Genomic DNA, 19,461 nt, shown 5'->3' on the forward strand with positions numbered 1-19,461 from the left:
GTTTTTTTCATGGTTGGAGCTAAAATATTTTATTTGGGTGGCAGAATTACAGATTGTTTCTCTCTGGTGATTCTTGTGCAGAATCATCCAGACTAGCAGGGAAGAATGCTAAAGCAATTTCTCCATATAATCTAGGACAGTGGTCACCAACCAGTGGGCCAGGGACCACTGGTGGTCTACAAGAAAATTTTGGTGGTCTGCAGAGAAATGTCTCTCCCAAAACACTCCCCCCAAAGCAATTAATCCAGGCTGCGTGGGAACACAAATCTGCACTGCCCACATGGCCCGCCCACCCTCTGGCCCCCACCCTTCGGCTGAGCACAAACCTTACCTTGAGTAGAGCCATGTGAGCTGGAACTGGAAGGTAAGACCAATGGCAGGGGAGGGGTGGCTTGCTGATGTTGGTGGGAAAGTCGGTCCCATATTCCAGAGCTGCAGTAGTCACAGGACTACTGTACCCTTTGGTCATCCCGGAGCAGCTCCTCCTGTCCATGGTAGGCCGATGCACCTGGGTGGAGGAGGAACTGCTCCAGAATGACCAAAGGGCCCGTCCTGTGACTACTGCAGCTCTGGAATATGGGACCGACTTTCCCACCAACGTCAGCAAGCCACCATCAGTCAAAATTCATATTAGTGGTCCGTGGGATTTCAAATTATGAGTTTGGTGGTTCCTGAGGTACAAAAGGTTGGCGACCCCTATCTAGGAAATAGTTAGGACTGACTATTTAAAAAAAAAAACTATGAAGAGTGTAGTTAATGATCTGATTGAATTTCCTTACAGATGTCAGCAAATACAGGAAGCCATCTTCTATTATTTCTGTCTCATAGGATCAACACCTACCTGGGTAGGTGATGGCAATCCAGAGCCTGAAGTTACAGATAGTCTTTATTTAGTAAGTATCTCATTCAGCAACCGCTCGCAATTGTGACAATAATGAAACTTTATAACCAATCCTCACATTTATGACCTTTGTAGGTCAGTAAAGCAAAAAGAAAGCTGAAGCAAGATCAAAACCACAGTCCTGGTTTCACTTAGTAAACAGTTTTCTTAATGACCAAGTTGCGAATCCCAATTTGGTCACTAAATGAGATCTACCTATACTTAATTGAAAACCTCTCAGTGTGAGTTTCAACACTGAAACATTATCCAGTAATTTAAGCATCTTTTGATATTGTATGATGAGATTAAGTTTCAGGGTCTGACCAGAGGAAAAGAATTTCTGATTAAATTATGAACTGTGTTAGTGAATTGTGTCATCCAATGAAACTGAATCCTGGAAGAATAAGGACAGTCAAAAAGATTTTCTTTTACACAATGCATAGTCAAGCTTTAAGACATGGTTGGCTGGCTTGGAACAATTAATTGAAATTGTGTGGATCAATGATTATTAGTCTTGATGGCAGTGCGACTTCAATGAAAGTCATTGTTGAGAGATTAAATTCTTCATGTGTTTGGTTAATTCCCTGCTGTACTAGATTGGTCAGGAGTCTTATCCAACAGGACACTGATTATATTCTTAACCAGCATTTATCTTACCTTTATCTTATATGTGAGAGAGATAATATCCTGGGGGCACATAAAATAACTTAAATAGGCAAAATATTTTGAATCCTTTTTTATTCATTACCAGAGGAATCTTGGAAGATTAAGTGTGAGACTTTTCAATGTGACCCTTTTTTGATGAAGTATTCCATCTTAACTCATCCCACAGTATGGTTTGCTGGGGACTGGACTTGGATTGTCCACGATTAGAAATATGGCTGAATGAATAATTCACACTTGAATAACAAACAATTTTATCAGCACTCAGAGTCAGCTTTAGCATTTGAAAAATGATACGGCATTTGATTTACATTCAAAAGAATAGCCTTTTGTGGATAGTCTGCGTACTTTCAAAGAAAAGGCTAGCATGATTTCTTACAGAACAATAAGTACCCCAAGTAGATTACAGTAAAATGTAATGAGCAAAGCAGTCTCATGATTCTGGACAAACCTGAGTCATGCCATTTAAATCCTCAAAGAGAGCACTATTACAAGGGTGACTGCCATTGCAAAAGATATGATGTCAAAGGGAAACACAAGAGACGGTATTTCAGATAAAAGACAGGGTCACTTTCATTAGCTCAGGCAAAGGACAGGCTAAATCTTGACTGGATGACATGAATTCAGTCACAGAGATCAGTGAAAGACCTTGATCTTTTTCAGGGTGAACCATATTTATATAATATAGGAAATATGATGCAAGTTCATATTAAGATAGTATGAATAACAAATCACTTCAGTAAAAATTAAAAAAGAGAGAGAAAGAATTCCAATGTGTTTCTGATGACTGGTGACAAACCTGCTGAGAAGATACTCTAAAACCTAGCTTAATATTAGACTTCAAAGGATAGCATCTTTTTTCTTTTCAGAAAATTCAGTTTTGAATTGGTCAAAAACAAAATCGTACAGTTGCCTTTGATGTAGATGCTTATAGGAGTAATTGGCATATACAAATTTTATGTCATCAGTTACCTATACAAACGTTCTTTTATAAAGCAAGAAACTCCATCAGCAGTACGTTACAGGTAAATACAAAAATGAAACACAGGACATTGAAAAGCAGGACTGCATTTCACAAAAAAAAAACCACACACCAGATAATAGATGTTTGTAAAACAAAAATGGCTGTCTATAATAAGGTCTAAAATAGCTCCCTCTCTATACCTAATGGATACTGTCAGTTTAGAAAAATCTAAATAGTTTGTATCCATTCAGAAGCAGAAATTTCTTCCTTCCATACACTTCCTTTTGACTGGAAGAAACACATTTCATTAGTATATTAATTTCAGGTACAGCATCAGTTACAATTACATCTAAGATGTTAGACTAAAAATGTTTAATCATGCTGAAACGGAAATGGCCCCTTTCTCTCCCAATTTCTCTTTCAATTGTGGGCAAATGTTACTCTGCGTTTTTTTCTACTTCTAGTTTTCTTTTTCCATGTTCACTTGTTCACTCCTATAATCAGTAGACTGACTTTTCATTTGGATTAAATAAAACCATTCCTGGCAGCTTCTTTTTCTTCCTACTAGAGGCTATGCATAAACATCTTCTGTTCCATCTTCTATCACTTGGTTGAAGTTCCATCCAGACGCACACAAAAATTCTTCCCATCTTTACTGAGAGAATTATAGGGAGTCTAATGACTTTAAGGGTGTTATGAATATTTGTATACAGCAAACCTAATATTTCTGAAAAATATTCCTTGGGTCTATATAGTGATTTATAACCTTGGAAGGCGTATCAACGGTATCTTTAGGAAATTGAAGAATTTATATGCATAACAGGCATTTCAAAATTGATAACAATTATTTATATCAAATCATTTGAAACAGTATATAAATAATGTGGTTATTCTCAGTACATTCAGCAAGTCTTTATTAGAAATAAGGATGAAAAAAACTCATTTCATTCCACACATTTTTCAACTAAAGTGTTATACAACACTCTTTTCCACAATTCCCACAGAATTTGAAGATCACTAACTTGTTCTTTCTAATTCTTTTCCCAGTATACATTATTGCTTCTTCATTTACCTTGCATTTAAAAAGCTCAAGAACAGGGACATCATGTTTACAATCCTGAAAATTACCATGAAAGATCTAGATCTATATTTCTCACACTCTTTTAAGATGCTAGTTATTTTTCATTCAGAAGCTACTATGAAAGTGACTCATAGAAGCAGCAAAATCCAGATGTATCACTAAAGTGATTACTGGGGAAACAATTTAATAATTTTTTAATAGTATGTCAGATAGAAATGATAGTCAATTCAATAATTATTAAACAAAAGTTGTTCTAATATGTGTATTATTTCCCTTTTAAAGAATAACTTTAGTTTTGTGCAATAAAGTATAATTACCCTGCTGTAATTCTTTGAAAATACTAAAAACAGTTTTGGCAAATTATTCTAAACAGAAAATAAATTAAATGGAAAGTAGCTACTTTAAAAAATATTACGACCTATCTGACAAGATGAAGAGGTGAGTAATGACATAATAGTTTATATTAGTTTATATTATATACTTTATAGTTTATAATAGTTTATATTATATTATATTATTAAAGTCTTCAATATTTTAAGTATACAAAACCATTCATAATGTAAAGATCAGTTGATGGTACCCAACTCCTGCCACATCAGTTGAAAAACTGTTTCCTCCTCACAGCACACACACCACAAAAAGTATTTCAGTGATTCATGTATTTTGCTTTACACAGACGTTACTTTGCTCTTCTCTTTGTGTAAAATTAGAAGATTTGGAGGAATCTTTTTAAGAGATAAAAAATATTAGTATTCTTTTCTTTTGTAATTGATTAAAAGTATTTTCCCATTCATATAAATTAACTAGAAACCAAATATGACTAATTCTCTTTCAAATATTTCAATAAATTACACCTGATGGCTTTTTAGGATAGAGACTATGAAGCTATTCTCTAATTTTTAATATTATTTTTAAAGTAAATAATTCATTAAGTTTTTACATGTTGAATAAGCTGTTTTAATATTTTTCAATTTTGAAAGTATTTTTAAAAATGCATACATTTTAGTTTCTACAAAAACTCTCTATAACAGCACCTTAGGAATTCAGAATATATCAATACATCAGAATATATATGAAATTTCCATAAAAAATATGAAATCAAAATTAGAAACACAATCATTCTATAGATTGTCCCATTCCAATAATTATTCTGCATATACAGATTTTAATTCACTGAGTTACTGAACAAATTATTTCTTCACCTAATTAAATGTTCTTCATTTTATTGTAAAACAGATATTGAGAATTGATATACTGCATACTACTTGTCTTCTCCACAAATGTAATATATAGTGAAGGCAAAGACATGAATATATATTATCTAAATTATTTTTTAAACTACAAGTTAGAAAATTTGTCATTTTTAAAAATTTGTAATATGGTCTTTGGTCTCTTGTCTGTTTGACCTTATCTTCAGTATTGTCATGTTGCTGCCACTGTTTTCAAAGCTTAGGTGATTCTTATAAAAAAAACAGTGCCAAAGTTAATAAAAAAATGGAAAGTGAACATTCAAACTTAATTCATACCTGCAACACCAAGAAAAATGATACTTTACAAGACTTCTCTTTATAATTCATTTAATGCAATAAATATATTTATATTTGCTGACTTATAAATCCCATCTAATGTGTTGAATGGGAAATATGCAACTGGTGTGAGCAGCTGTGAAATTAGGATCCAGCAGCATCTAAAAGACTAGCTATGCTACTGTATTGTGAAATAAGCTATGCTGATCAAAACCCATAATTCTGATCATGGCAACATTTTGACAGATAATCTGCCTGAATGTACTCAAGTTCAAAATTGTCTTGTGTCCAATACATCCGTTTGCCTATAAAGGTACTTGATGATTTCTGTTTTAATGAAATAGGTATTGAAACAGAAATGTTGAGTATTTTGGGCTCATTAAAAATTAAGTAGAATTCTGGTTTTCAGTGGGTGCTTTGTGTAGGCATTTTAATTACAGAATGTGTATTTCAAGTTATTTCCAGACAACACTGCAATACACATCACTTTTATTTCTCTAGTCAGATTTAAATAATCAAGCTCAATACACAAAATTATAAATTTTACATTCTGATACCATACTTAGCCAAATATCAACAATGTTAAAATACACCCCAAATACAAAATTTATCTTTGTTTAAAAGGATTAATTTATATTAACTTCACAGCATGAAAGTAATCTATTGAAGAATAGAATATTTCTAACCTAGTTAAATTTGGCAATATTTGCATCCAATCAAAAAAGTTGCCTTTCAATCAACTTAACTCTTTTTTTAAAAAAAAATCATCTAAAGCAAAGGACAGTAATTTAGATTTTGAGCACCTCATGAAAGTTAATGCAAACTTCAAGGACTTCTGAACTTCTAACTTAACTTAAAAAGCATGATAATATTCCCATTGAAAAGATTCTATTCTTCAATTTTGAAGCATGGAAGAAGTTTAGGCAAAGACACACCATGTATCTATATGGTTAGATGGAAAACAATAATTCTGACTGGAGTAATCAAAAAATATAATTGAAAATTATTACAATTTTGGGGCAACTGATAAGAGTGAATTTAAGAATTGTAAGTACCACATAAAGAACATAAAACAAGACAAATTTTATAATTATCAACATTTTTTCCATAAAATCAGCACGGAACAGTTGTCACTACAACAATTAATGTAGCAATAACTATGATTCTCCAATTCCCATATTTTTGTACTCTATCATGTTAAATCACATTGTAGCACAAAAATGTTTGTATAATTAGATGCAATATTTTTATCATATAATTTATATAATTCAAAATATTTCCAGCTATATGCAATTATATTTTATTGCATTGTATAAAAACATCATGCTAGAATCTAACCATATAGCATCAAGCATGTTACTTCTGCATTAAAAATGATTCAACTAAATCTAAAACCCTATTCATTGTTGCCTAAGTTCTAATAAGTACAGTGAATCTTACTTTTGTGAGTATAAAACTTCAATAACTTTTTGAACTTCCTTTAGAAAAGTAATTACAAAGGCCAGGATCATATCATGGGACACAGGAGCAAGGGTTTTCAAACAAAAGTTCTAATAGATTGAACGTATTTTGGAAATGCCACACTGATGAACAGATAAGTTCTGAATCACATTACACATTTTATGCTTGTGATTTGATAACACTTTGAAACAAAGAAAAACTCCATCATGTTTACACATGTAATTTAGAAATCAACTTTTTATACTATATTTAGATTTAAGACAATTTTTAAAAAAACCATATTCAGGTACCACATATTTTTAGAATTTAAATTTTAATATTCCACTCTTAAACACTAAAACTTTTCCTTAAACAGAAGCGCAAACATACTGTTGAAATATTTGGTGTTTTCTAACTGAACAAAGAATCCTCTTAAGATCTTTAAATCAGATCAAATCAAATTTTTATTCAGTTATAGACCAGCACATTAAGATCTTCAGAAAATTGGAAATCATCTGACACTCCTAAGTGTCAAATCAAAATTGTTGATTTCATTACGAAGCACTATAAAGGCAAAATTTTCCAGAGCAACAGAGATGTCGTCAGTTTTCCAATTTGCTATAGAAGGACTAGTACAAAACTTACAATTTTAAATAATTTATATATACAAAAAGAAGTAAAAAAAAAGACCAATAACACTTCATTCATTCCACTGTTTTAGTAATTTGGAAATAAACTGGTGCAGAACGTTAAATGTGAGAGCATTTCAAAATTGTGTAGATAGCTATAATGATGAAACAATTATCTAACAATATCAATAAAATACTTTTAAAATGATTATTTAAAACATTACAATTTCACTACCCTCTCATCAAAAATACAACTTTTTAGAATATGCATCACTTTGAACAGTGGAAAATATCATGCCAACATAGAATATAGGAAAATGAGAACAGCAAATTAAAAAACACTAGTATCATCCCATGTAACTCGCATTTCTGCCACTGATTACTACTTTTTGAAAAAGTACCACAAATAAGACATGGTTTATACAAGTCACATAAAAGAAGCTTTTAGAAATAAAGCTTCCCCACATAGTTGAGGCTTGGAAGCAATGAAGTAGTTGTACAACTTCTCCTAGATATGCTGAATTACAGTTCCCATCATCTTCAGCCAAAATTGTTTTTATATTTATTTTATTGAGCTAAGAGCTAATATATATGTCCCTGGCCATATCTTTACTTCTGGCTGAATGGATACTAAAAAGCTTATAGGACTTAATCCTTGTGAAAATCAGGGTCTCAATTGAGAATCCTGAAAAAGGTTTTTTTTTTTTAACATAAGAGGAAATTTTGCTTTACAGCATCAAGACTCTTAAAAAGAATAATCAGGTTTATTTAAAAAAAGTGTATGTCACAACCACCATACAGGAGGAAACCCTCATGATTTCCAAGAAACAAAAACAACTCAGACAACAAAAGCAAAAATGTAACTATTAAAAGTATTTTCAGAACTGCAGTTTAAACTTCAAGATGCAACTTTCTGCTACTTATTTTTCTCCAACTTACTAATAATTTGTAATAACAGTAAGAACAAATAGTTTACCTTAGTTTTTTGGGGACTGAATAATCCACTTCCATGACTTTGCCATGCAACTCTGCTTTACCTTAAAAGTAAACATAAAAGAATCCATTTCTAAGAGTGAGAGCTCTGATTGCTAAGCATCCAAACTCTGTTGCAACTGACTGTGGGCATCTCATTTTTTGATTACCCAGAGATGATGTTAGAGAATGGAAAATGAGAGAAGTTTGATGGGGAAAAATAGCAAAAAGTCATCCTTTGGGAGTAAAACTCCCTTAAGCAGAAATGGGCTTTGAAAGCATTTCAGGCATGCTGTGGGGGGGAGCCGTCTTTGTTTCCTCAAGTGAACTATTTGGCCAAAGAAACTACTTCATCCCCTGCCCCTGGAAACATTTGACGGGGGTGGGGGTGCCCTTCTGCCCGTCAGGATCTACAACTGGGACCGTTCACACGAATACTTGTGCCAGCACCGCGGTTCAGCCCAAGACTCGGAGCCTGCTCCGTTGGTGCGTGCGCTGACCCCTCCCCCGCGGCCCATTCAGGTACATTTCTTCTGGCCAAACTATTCCTAGGACTGCGAACAACCGACCGAGGAATCAGCAGATAAATGGCCATATTAAAGGGCTGGTGCTTAAACAAGCTGGGCTCCGGCTAACATTCAGCCTCCGGAACGAAGCGACGAGGCGCGCGTGTGTGAGCGAAGGGCCAACTACTCCAAGCGGTTCTTCGTAGCGGCTCCAGGCCGGCCCGCTCAAACCCGATGGACGGTCTGCCTCCTGGGGCTGGCCCAAACGTCCCTTTTCGTCAATTCAAGCCGCGCTCTGCTCGTGCCCGGTATGACTAGCCGGCCTCAGGGCTGCGCGTCACTCCGGGCCCCCGGGCAGATTTGGGGCTCTTTGCTCCGGGCTCCCGGCGAGTTGGGACAGGGCACCTCGTAGAAAGGTGCCCCAGATCTAGCGGAAGCCGGGAAAACTAAAGGGATCGGTACCCCGCACTCGGGAGCCGCTCAATAAAATCGGAGAAAAAAATCAGCGAAAAATCCCTCCCTCGCCCGCCGGGCCGCCTGCTGAAGCGCAGCGCGCTCAGGGCGAACGGGAAAGGGCGCCCAGGCGCGGGCACCGGCTCAGAGGCTCTGGCAGCAGCACCGCCCTCTGAGAGGCATCAGGGATCGCTTCGGTTCGGTCAGGAGGGGGGCCCCGGGCCCCCTTTCTCCGTCTCTCGCGGGGGAGCTTAGTAAATAAGGGAAAGTCCCCCACCCGCTGTGTCAACGTCTCGCCCAAGCAGAGATTCTTCCCGAGACATTCGCTGCCCTGCCGGCTCCAAGGGGCCTGGTCCAGACGGAAGGCGGAATAGTGGCCGGGAGCCAGCAGGGGGAAAGCGGGCGGAGGTCAAGGCAAAGAGGTATCTCCGCACGCCCTCTCCTTAGTCCTGAGCGTCGCGCTTCGTGGCTTACCGGAGAGAGTTTCGATGGCGCGGATGGCCCAGTTCTGGTCCGGGTAGTCCACGAAAGCGTAGCCAGACTTGAGCAGGACCTGCCCGGTGAGAGGCAACTTCCTGTCCCCGAAGAGCTGCCGGAGCTCCTCGGCAGTCACGGCCGGGCTCAGGTTGCCGATGTATAGCTTCTTCATCGTCCGCCTATCAGGAGGGGGAAGAGTCGGAGGGAAGCCAAGGCCGCCGCGGCCACCCCCTCCTGCTTTCCTACCACCCACCCACCTAGTGAAGCTCGAGACCCAGCACCTCCCCGCCGTCGGCCGGCCCAACCCAGCTTAGCCGCTCCTCCTAGCTGCTTACAACAGCGCCCCGCAGCTGGGCGGGCAGCGAGTAAGCGAACGGGCGGAGCCGAGCCCAGCCCCGCACAAGCCCTCCCTCCAGCTCTCCGGGTCCTCAGTCCCGCCTGTCTCGCCCGGGACGGATAGGGGGCGGCGGTTGGGGCAGCAGTTATCCTGCAGAGACTCGGCCGGTTCACAACACACACACACACACACACACACACGAGGAAGAGAGAGAGCGAGAGAGAGATGGACGAGCGGCGCTACGGCCAAGCAAGCCCCACCTATCTTTTCCTTTCCTCTTAGCCAGAAACACGTAGGCACGTGCTCGATTGGGGTTTGCTTCGCGCCCACCCTGAGCCGGAGGGCTCTTCCGAAGCTCGCGCGGCAATTCTTACCGCTATTTTTTTCCCCAACCCTCTCCTTTCTCACTTTTTAGCTGGAGTAACTCTCGGACAATCGCACGTGTCAGGAAGCCCTCTCCCACACCAAGGTCCGCGCCACCGGATGCCCGAAAGCGATGGCTCTGTCTTGCACCTCTGCTGCGGGGTGGACAGGCGACCGGAGGGTACAGGAGAGCGAAGGGCGGCGGTTTTTCTGGGCAAATCTTTTGGGGGCGCGTGTGGGTCAAAATCGCAAACCTCGAGATTTCCTTTACTTTCCTGTGTGGCGAACTGTTCCGAAGCGCCCGAATGGCTTACCTGGGAGTGAAGGGCCGGGGAGGGAGGTTTTTCCGGCCGTCGTTTCTAACCGCGGTTTACCATCGGAACCAGAAAGCAACTTTTCCAACAAGTCCCTGGTTTTAATGCCTGGCTTGGTTTGAGGGGCATTTCTTCTTTCTTCAACCAGGATTAGCCTATCAGAAGAGGCGAGGAGGAAAGCTGTCTTGGGAACGAAGTCGCAAACCTCAATGGCCGGGCACTTCCTGCTCCTCGGGGCCGGTGGAAATGCTGAGATGCTCTGCTTTGACGCTCCAGGTCTCCCACCCGCCCAGCCCGAATCCCGTCTGTCGGCTGGAAATCGGACTGAAATCGCAAGTGCACGCCGCGTAAAGAGATTTGGGGTAAGTGAATAAGGACTGGGAGCCTAGGTCGTCCGTATTTTCGTAGCCCTAGCCTGCCTTCTACTCGCAGAATCGATGGGGTCCACTCCTCCCAGGTTGACCTTAGTGCTTCGTGATTCTGCCGTTCCAGAAAGGAAGAAATGCGTCTGTCAACAAACGGAGCATGACTTGGATTGGATAGGGATAAAATTAAGCCTTTTGGGAACTTCCCTCTTCCACCATCGCTTGTAGTATTCACCTGTGTTACTATGGTATCCGGTGATTGAAAAACTAAATAGTGATATTAAAAGAACAGTCAGGTTCATGTGTAACTTTGGTACAACTTTTCAGGCTTGTCAGAGTGTCTTTTTAGTGCCTGTTGTCACAATTAGGTGGGAGAGCCACTTTTTCTAGCAGAATATGTTTACTAGACAATACTGCTGCTAAACACTGCTTCTCAACTTGGACCTTATTGACCATTTTTTCACCTCTGTTTTACCTCCTAGACTAGACTTACCCGAAAATCTGTAGAAATTAAAAAAAAAGACTGTCTTTATTACTGAAACAACAGCATTGTGATTCTTGGGTGATCTTGTAAGATGTTGTAAACTCTTAGTGAAGAATTTGTCATTTTGCCTTCACTGGATAAAGTTTATTCATTAAAATTTTTATTGTCAAGGTCTCAGAAGAACAAAGGTTTTACACAATACCTCCTCAGTTAACAGAGCATAATGATGTATAACCTTCTGCACAAACTCTTAAGAAATGGGGATATGTGGCCAGTATTTCTGGATGCCTCTTTGGTGAAGCATATGTAAAAAGTTGTTGAGAATGGTGGCATCCAAATGTAGTATGTGAAATGAAGTTCAATATTAATGTCTGAAATTGATTATTAGTTCCTATCTAGATTGCCTGTTTTTATTAATCCAGTAAATAATTTACATGGAACTCTCTACCTTTCCCCTAAATATTGAAAAGCTTGCTTTATCCAGAATAATAAATCAGAATTGTATTAAAGTTTTTAGTAGTTTCCTTCCCAAATAAGAAATGGAAGGATTATGCACCTACAGATAACAAATATACATAATTTTGAATAAATTGTCATTCATATTACTTTGCTTATTTATTTTTATATTGTGCCTTGTACTTGGAACTTAGTTTCGCTATGATAGAGATACCTAACAAGTTTTTGCTCTCTCCAAATTCTCCAGTTTCAGTTAAGTTAAGTTAAATTAAAAAGCTGGCAGAAGGGGAGGAATGATTAAAAAAGCCAAACCCTACATTTTCTAACTTTTTGCAGAAAATTGTTTTTGCTTCACATGTCATCCCACTTTCTCCTATTGTGTTCCTGTTGGTAGTCCTGATTTCCCTAGCTTTTCAATGTCCACCTCCACCCTCTTTCCTATTCTCTTTCTCTCCAGCTTCTGGACATTGGGGAGTGCTTTCAGTTTTTTTTTCTTTTTAGATGCTTAATTGACTGTAGGGGCTATTTAATAAAAACCTGCTGCCAAAGCTGGAGCCTTATATGCCACCTTGTTTCTGAGCCTCTGCATGCTACTGATGATGCATTTGCTTTCTGCTGCTGTCTCCTGTGCCAATTTCTTGTAAATGTGCTGCAGAGTCCTGGCCCTGTGCCCTCTTGTAGCCACTGGATACATAAGTTCATCCTATGCTTCTTTCTTCAGAGGTTACCTCTGGGTTTCATCAGATTGCTCCTTCAGATAGAGGCAGCCATCTGTTCACAATTTTATGATAATTCAGTCTGATGATGGTTACATCCTGCTATGGGCTTTCAATTATTGTTTCTTCCTAATGAACTAAATAGCTAAATGATTTTGTGTTTACTTATATATCAATATCTATTTACCACATATTTGATTTATTATTCTTATTTTCCACTTTTCAAGAGAACTGCTTCCAAAGTTATATATGAGTAGAAGTAGAATAAATTGGCAAAGAAGGGGATGGCTGATTAGAACATCTTCCCTTCCAGAAGTCCTTTTGTTGATTTATAGTCATTATTGTAGAAATTAGCAACACTCTGATTTGCCACCCAAATAGTAACTGTGTGGGTGGGCATAATATATGTATGTGTGGGAGGGAGGGAGTGCGCCTTCATTTTAAAGAACCTATATACTTCGTGCATCAATGCTATTTTTTAAGGAAAAGAAAGCATATAAACATTCCAGCATTCCTGGAGTGACCATGGCAACAGTATTGTTGAATGCTATTGTTCCCCATATTAGCTCTACATGGAAGGAACCCATCATCACTTGTGAATTAGATAACCATGATATCCAATTCAACTTATATAGAAAGGTAACATAACACAACTAGGAGGCATAATGTGTTCCTCTAGTTAGATCGTTATGGCGAATCCAATATGAAGAAGATTCCATTAAAAGATATTGTATCAATAGAAATCAATTCCCTACAGACAAGTGTATACAGTAAGTCACTGTATGAAATCACTCATTTGTAACGAAAATATATATATTATCCTTGAGGAAAATGGCATGATGCCCTCCATATCTTTGAATTCTTACACTATTGACCCGACTGATGTGGATCGATCGGAAATTATCTGGTCAGCACTAGGATTTCTATATTTTGTAAAATAAGCAGAAATACTACTGTGATAATTCCATAGTTTAGTGGACAAAGCAAGCATGAAAATCTCCAGGTTTTCTTGAAAAATGTTGTACAACACTTTGAATTTGCTTTCAAAAGGGACCCTGTGCATCATCTCTAAGCTCCTTTCCGGTGCCTATCCTACACTACATTCTGTTGTAACCAAGTTGAAAAAAGCTAAAAAATAAACAGCTTTGAGTCATGAAGGGAGCTGACTCACAAGCAGTCAGTTTACTTAGAATTTATGCTTTTTTTCTTTGTCTTCTCTATATAGGAAACACATGCCAAGTTCTAAGTTCCATTGTGTTATTTTTATAGACAGTAAGATTGGTTGGTTGGTTGGTTTACTACTTCAACTTGTGTTAAATGAACAGGGGTTACAGAATTAAGATGCTTACAGTACTAGCAGCCAGACAGTTTGACACTACTGAGTAATTACGAGATCATCTGCATAGTGTCGCAGTGTCCATCTCTTAACAAGATAAGAGCAGAATGAATCAAGGGATCAGAGTTTGAAACATGCTTGCATTAACCTAAAAGGGCCAATAAATGCCACATTACTAGTATTCTGATTTCATATCTGATTCAATGGGTGGCAAATAATATCAGACTGGAGGGGAGGCAAAAATGTCAAGACAGTATTGGGATGCAAGTCCACAAATCAATGTCATAGGCAGATACAAAAGGATGGAACTTGAATTGTGACACCTCTCCTAACATTTTGCCTTTTCTGATTCCTTCATAGACACTACAGGGCTCAAAGGACTTTTCCTTGTCTTAACCTTACTGTTACCAGTGAAGGTTCTCAGCTTAATGGATAAAGCATTTATTTAAAACTGGCAATACAGCTAAGACTTTCCTATGGTCTGGGGAATAAAAGAAAACAATATAATGAAGAATAAATAAAAATGTTGCCAATAAGTTTTTGTGTCATGGTTAGGGATAAGCAAGGAAAGGCCTTCAGTAGTTCATTTTGAGTCCAGTAAGTCTCATATTTTTTATAAATGCTCTTGAATCATAATACATGTTTGTTTGCAATAAAACTGAACAACTTTTTGTGATCTTGAGAGCTGTCATTTCATTCAAATATTCCCTATAGCTGACTAAAATTGCAAGGACGCAGAGAGATCTGTTATCCATCTCTCTTCCCAGTATGTTGTTGATTACCCAATGCTAATGGCAGTAAGGAATAGAGGGCTGTAATGGGGTCACTAGATGGAGGAAAAAAAACCTTCCTCTTTCCTTCTGTTCAAGACCGCTGGCATCAGATCTGTGGGTGCAACACAATTAAGAAAACATTTTCTTGTACAGGTTCATTTCAGCCTCATGTATTCCAACAATTTATTAACCCTGAGGAATATCAGTTCATTCCAAACAATTTTTGCACAATTGTGATTATTTACATTCTTTTGAAGATAAGTCTGCAAATGTTATCCTCCTTTTCAAGCATCTGTATTTGTCTGAGAAAATTCCCCACATTGTTAGTAACAGTTTGTCTAAAAAAAAACACCCTAGAATGCCAAGTTATGGAAAACAATCTAATAGCAGCCATTCAGCCTTTCCAAATGCTGCATCTTATCGTATTAGATCCGGTTTCTACCTGTCCTACATGCACTATTAGTGGTAGTGGACTTTTTTGAATTTTTCCTCCAGCAAATTGATTTAGTGACCAGATTTTGAGAAATGATATTTGTTATCACCAAGAGAAAAACTACATTTTTAGTTTCAATCAGCTCATAGAAAATGACTGAGTCTACAAATGCAGACTATACTATTTTTAGCATATATGCATATTGCATCCCATTCAGTAACAGTACAGCAGAATTATTTCCTGATCAGAAGTCTTTTTTTTTAAAACAAATTTTATTAATTTTTAAAAGCATACAAAACATACAAGATAAACATAAAACCTTTTTTCTAAAAATTTCTAAAAATTATTTGAAAGTTTTACAACATTAACACATTTCCTTACAATCACATATTTTCCCTTTCTAACTTGCTTTATTTTCTTCTATCTTTCTCTCCATTGTCCTTTTCTAACCTTTCTCCAAGGTTTTATTAACTCATTCAAACATAAACACATAAGAACACAAAACACATAAACATTAAAAAAAACATCTTTTCTGAAAGTTGCTTAATCCCGGGTCAAAACTCTTTGTACAGACACCAACTCAAATTCATATTCATTCTATATGCCATTCCATATCATTATTACCATTTTCAATTTTTTATATAGCTTCTTCTCTCTCTTAGATTCTCTTAATTTTATTTTATTTATCTCATCTCAATTCAAATCATATTTATTATTCTTTGTCTGTTTATTTCCAGCTATCGATTTATCTTTCTTCTTTAAAAAAAAAGCTTCTCCTGTACACTAATTGAAGTATGACGCCTTTACCTCTTTCCCCTACATTTATAATACTTAATATAAAATACCTAACTTACATTGGGATTCTATTTGGTACATTCTAAAATTATACAATATTATCAATACCAATACTGATCTATTCATTAATATTCATATTCTTTTATATCATAAACACTTAGCACATTACTTTTCAATTAATTAACATACTTTTGTGGGAGCACCTACTTTCCATAATTATTCCCCCCCACGTCACATATTTTAAATCATTATTTCATTAAGGTATTCCTGCTTCTCCTACTTCAAATCTCTCCTTTCAAAAAAAAAAAATTTCCACTGAAATAACACAATCTAATTAATATTGACATTCATTTGTATCTTTCTCTCCAACTCCTTTATAACTTAACCATTTTATCCATTTCAATTAAATAACATGCCTTTTGGGAATACTTATATTTTCCACAATTATTTCCCCCATCATATCTCAAATCCTTATTTCATAAAATGTTCCCCTTTTCTTAAGACAAGTTTCACTAAGTTATATTAAACATTTTATCACACTTTAAATTACACATTATTTCCAACTTTCTAAAATTATTTCTAAATACAAATATAAAAAACAATCTTATATACCTCTAGAATTCCTTTATCAATAAAGTTTACCCATTATCTCTAAAAAACTTTTGTTTCTTTACATCTTGCTCTCTACTATTGAGGCTTCTCGTCCCCTTTCTCCCTTGCTTATTCTTCTCTCTGTCCTCTTTACCCCTTTGCCTCTCCACCTCCCTTTTTCTCTGCTTTCCTCCTTTCTGTTGTCTTCTAACATAATATCTCTTTCATCTTGTTTTTCTCTTTTTTGATTGCTTTTATAGGTCTTAAAGTCTCTTTTTCCTTTTTCTCTTTCTCCTTTCCTTCCCCAGCCAAAGTCACTTGTTCATCAAAAATGGCTTCTTCTTTGTCCCAGTCGTCCTGTTGTCCATTCAATTTTACATAAGTGTAGACCGCCATTTCTAAATACTGAAAAAGAGTATCAAAAACATCCTTCCCTTCTTGCTTTTCTTTCTCATATTTTTGATATAAAAGTTTCAATCTGTCCACAAGTAATGCCATTACAAAGAGAAAAAGTTTTCCCAAGCAACCACCCAAGTGCTTTTAATCAGAGATAATTCTCAAAAGTGGTAAAATCACCAAGCAATCCAAGTAGGTTAATTCTTTTAAGCACTTTCTCCTTCACTTTCTCTTTTTGGGATTGGAGTTTGATCACAAAGTTCCATTTAATATATATCTTCCAGAAGCCTTGTTAGTATTTATAGCTCTTTAAAAATCCAGGCAGTCTTCTCCTTATTTTCAAATTCTAATCCAATTTTTCCCTCTCCCTTCCCACTCACAGCAAAAAAATTTTTTTAAAGTCTTTTTTTTTTTAAAAATCATTCAGAAATCCTTCTCTTCAGTATTTAATTACCTAGATTTTCAGATTTCTCTTGTTATTCCATCCGCTGTCACGTTAGGAAGGAGAGTGAAGGAAAAAAAAAAAACTTTTCCTTTTAGAATTCTGTGCACCGCTTGTAACTCTCTCTGGAAACAATGTAGCAACTTCTCCGTAGCAATTTTCAAGCCCCAGGAAACTTTCTTATCCCTTGGCAACTTTATCCCGGTCCAGAAACAACTCTCACAATTTCTCCGATTTTCTTCCTCCTGCACAATCTTATCCGTTTGCAGGTTTCTTCATGGCGGCCATTGCTGACCGCCGCTCCTCCACCTCGGGAAAAGGGGGTTTTGCTGGCTGGGGAGGGGTCTGCGACACCCCTTGCCCCTTTCCAGATCCCCCTGTCTTCAGCTGCCCCTGCAGGGCAGCTATATCCCCCAGATCCAAACGGATCGGGGGAACCTTGGCAGTGAGCTCGGCAGGGATCGCGCTGGATCGCAAATCCCTGCCGCTGCCGAAGCCTCGCAAACCGGAAGGGCTGATCAGAAGTCTTAAGTTGTGTGCTTTGGTGTAGATCACAAAGGAGCTATTAATATATGTCTTATTGCTTGGACTCATCAGATAATGGAAAGTGAAGATAAAATAGGATAAAAAGTGGTACCTAATTAAATATAATTGTTTAATTTAATTATATGTCAGTGAATGTTTTTCTGTCTGAGGTAATACACAGTACCATAAGGAGATACATTGAAGTGCTCATTAATCTATTATCTCCCACAAGATCTATTCTAGTTTTTGTTTTCTCCAATCTCTACTTGAGATTCTGCTAGAGGCCCTGCAATATGAATGAAAGTAGAAATAGCAAAGGAGGCACAATGTTCTTAGTGGGGGATGATAAGCTGCTAATTTTTGAAAGGAAACAGGACCCAAAAGGCATTAGAGAGTAAGAATTGGAGTAGTTTTATTACATGAAACACAGATGATTGGGGCATTTTTAAAGCTTACTCAACCCATTTTTTAAACAGTACTTTAAATTTCCCCTTTTAATAGCTGAGAATAAATCCCACTGAACTCAGTGAAGAAACTTATTTTTATATGCAGTGTACAGAGTAGAGCTGTAAGAAATAATTTCAAAGTATAGTAATTGATGATGACATAGTTATTCACCAAATTTTAAAATCACCCATCTCCACACAGGAACGATGGGCAGTATATAAATAATATATTAAATGTCAACTCATAAAATAATTCTATGATCTTTTTAGAGTTGCCAGCAGAAAGGGAGGGGGGAGCAATGCGACAGCTTGCAACCAAAACTGCATTCCATAAATGTTTTCAAGATAGTAACTAGGTGACTGAAGTTTATGTCGGCAAAATTGTAACTGGAGAGCATGATTGATGACTCTTGGATATGGATGTGTCCCATTGGAGAATATGAATTATGATACATCCAGGGGGTGGGGCAAAACCTGGGTCAAGGGTGACAATGAATGATGTGTCCCAGAGTCAGCTACACTCAGGCAATGATGCAACTTTTAACTCCCAATAAATCCTTTTGAAGTTTTGGAAGTCTGGCTCAAGACTCATGATTTAAATGGGGTTAAGTGCCGGAATCCTGTCATTAAAAACATTAAAAAATCATATATAAAATTTAAAAAGTGGCAAGCAATGTTAAAAATTAATTAAATTAAAAGGCGGGAGGATATTACCAAACTTTCTAGGTGACCCTTTCTCATAGCTCTGTGCCATTGTAAAGTAAGCTACTTTGAGTGAATGGTGTCTCGGGATACTTATTTGATGATGGGTTGTAATTTAGAACTCTTAGGTTTTCTTAATATCAAAATTAATCTGACTAATTTTTACAGAATTAATGTCAACTTGGATTGGTGATTCCAGTGTCATCTACCTGAGGCCATTAAGTTATGGTTTTATCTGAGGCCATTAAGTACTTTAGCATTTTTTTTATTCTTGTTATGATGATCTCACTCACTCTAATATAGCTGCTATCCACATAGAATGCCATCAAGTGTGGTGTTGAATATGCCCAAGACTGCTAACATTTTGGTATACTGTTTACTAACACTTGTTCAGCT

General features: G+C 37.3%; 1 protein-coding gene across 2 annotated transcripts in view; it reads right to left on the bottom strand.

The window, feature by feature from the left end:
• Positions 1 to 9,850, bottom strand: part of IGF2BP2 (insulin like growth factor 2 mRNA binding protein 2) — a 66,826-nt gene extending 56,976 nt beyond the window's left edge. For both annotated transcript variants that reach the window (XM_026688986.2, XM_026688915.2), the window contains exons 1-2: positions 9,589 to 9,850; positions 8,160 to 8,220 (exon numbers count right to left, since the gene is read on the bottom strand). In XM_026688986.2, coding sequence (XP_026544771.1) covers positions 8,160 to 8,220; positions 9,589 to 9,763 — 236 coding nt within the window. In that variant the 5' untranslated portion in view covers positions 9,764 to 9,850. The remainder of the gene's footprint in view (positions 1 to 8,159; positions 8,221 to 9,588) is intronic.
• Between the last annotated feature and the right edge of the window lie 9,611 nt (positions 9,851 to 19,461).

Source organism: Notechis scutatus, chromosome 4, assembly GCF_049901735.1.
Source record: "Notechis scutatus isolate UNSWTSFEM ecotype Mainland chromosome 4, rNotScu1.2, whole genome shotgun sequence".
NCBI classification, from domain to species: Eukaryota; Metazoa; Chordata; class Lepidosauria; order Squamata; family Elapidae; genus Notechis; species Notechis scutatus.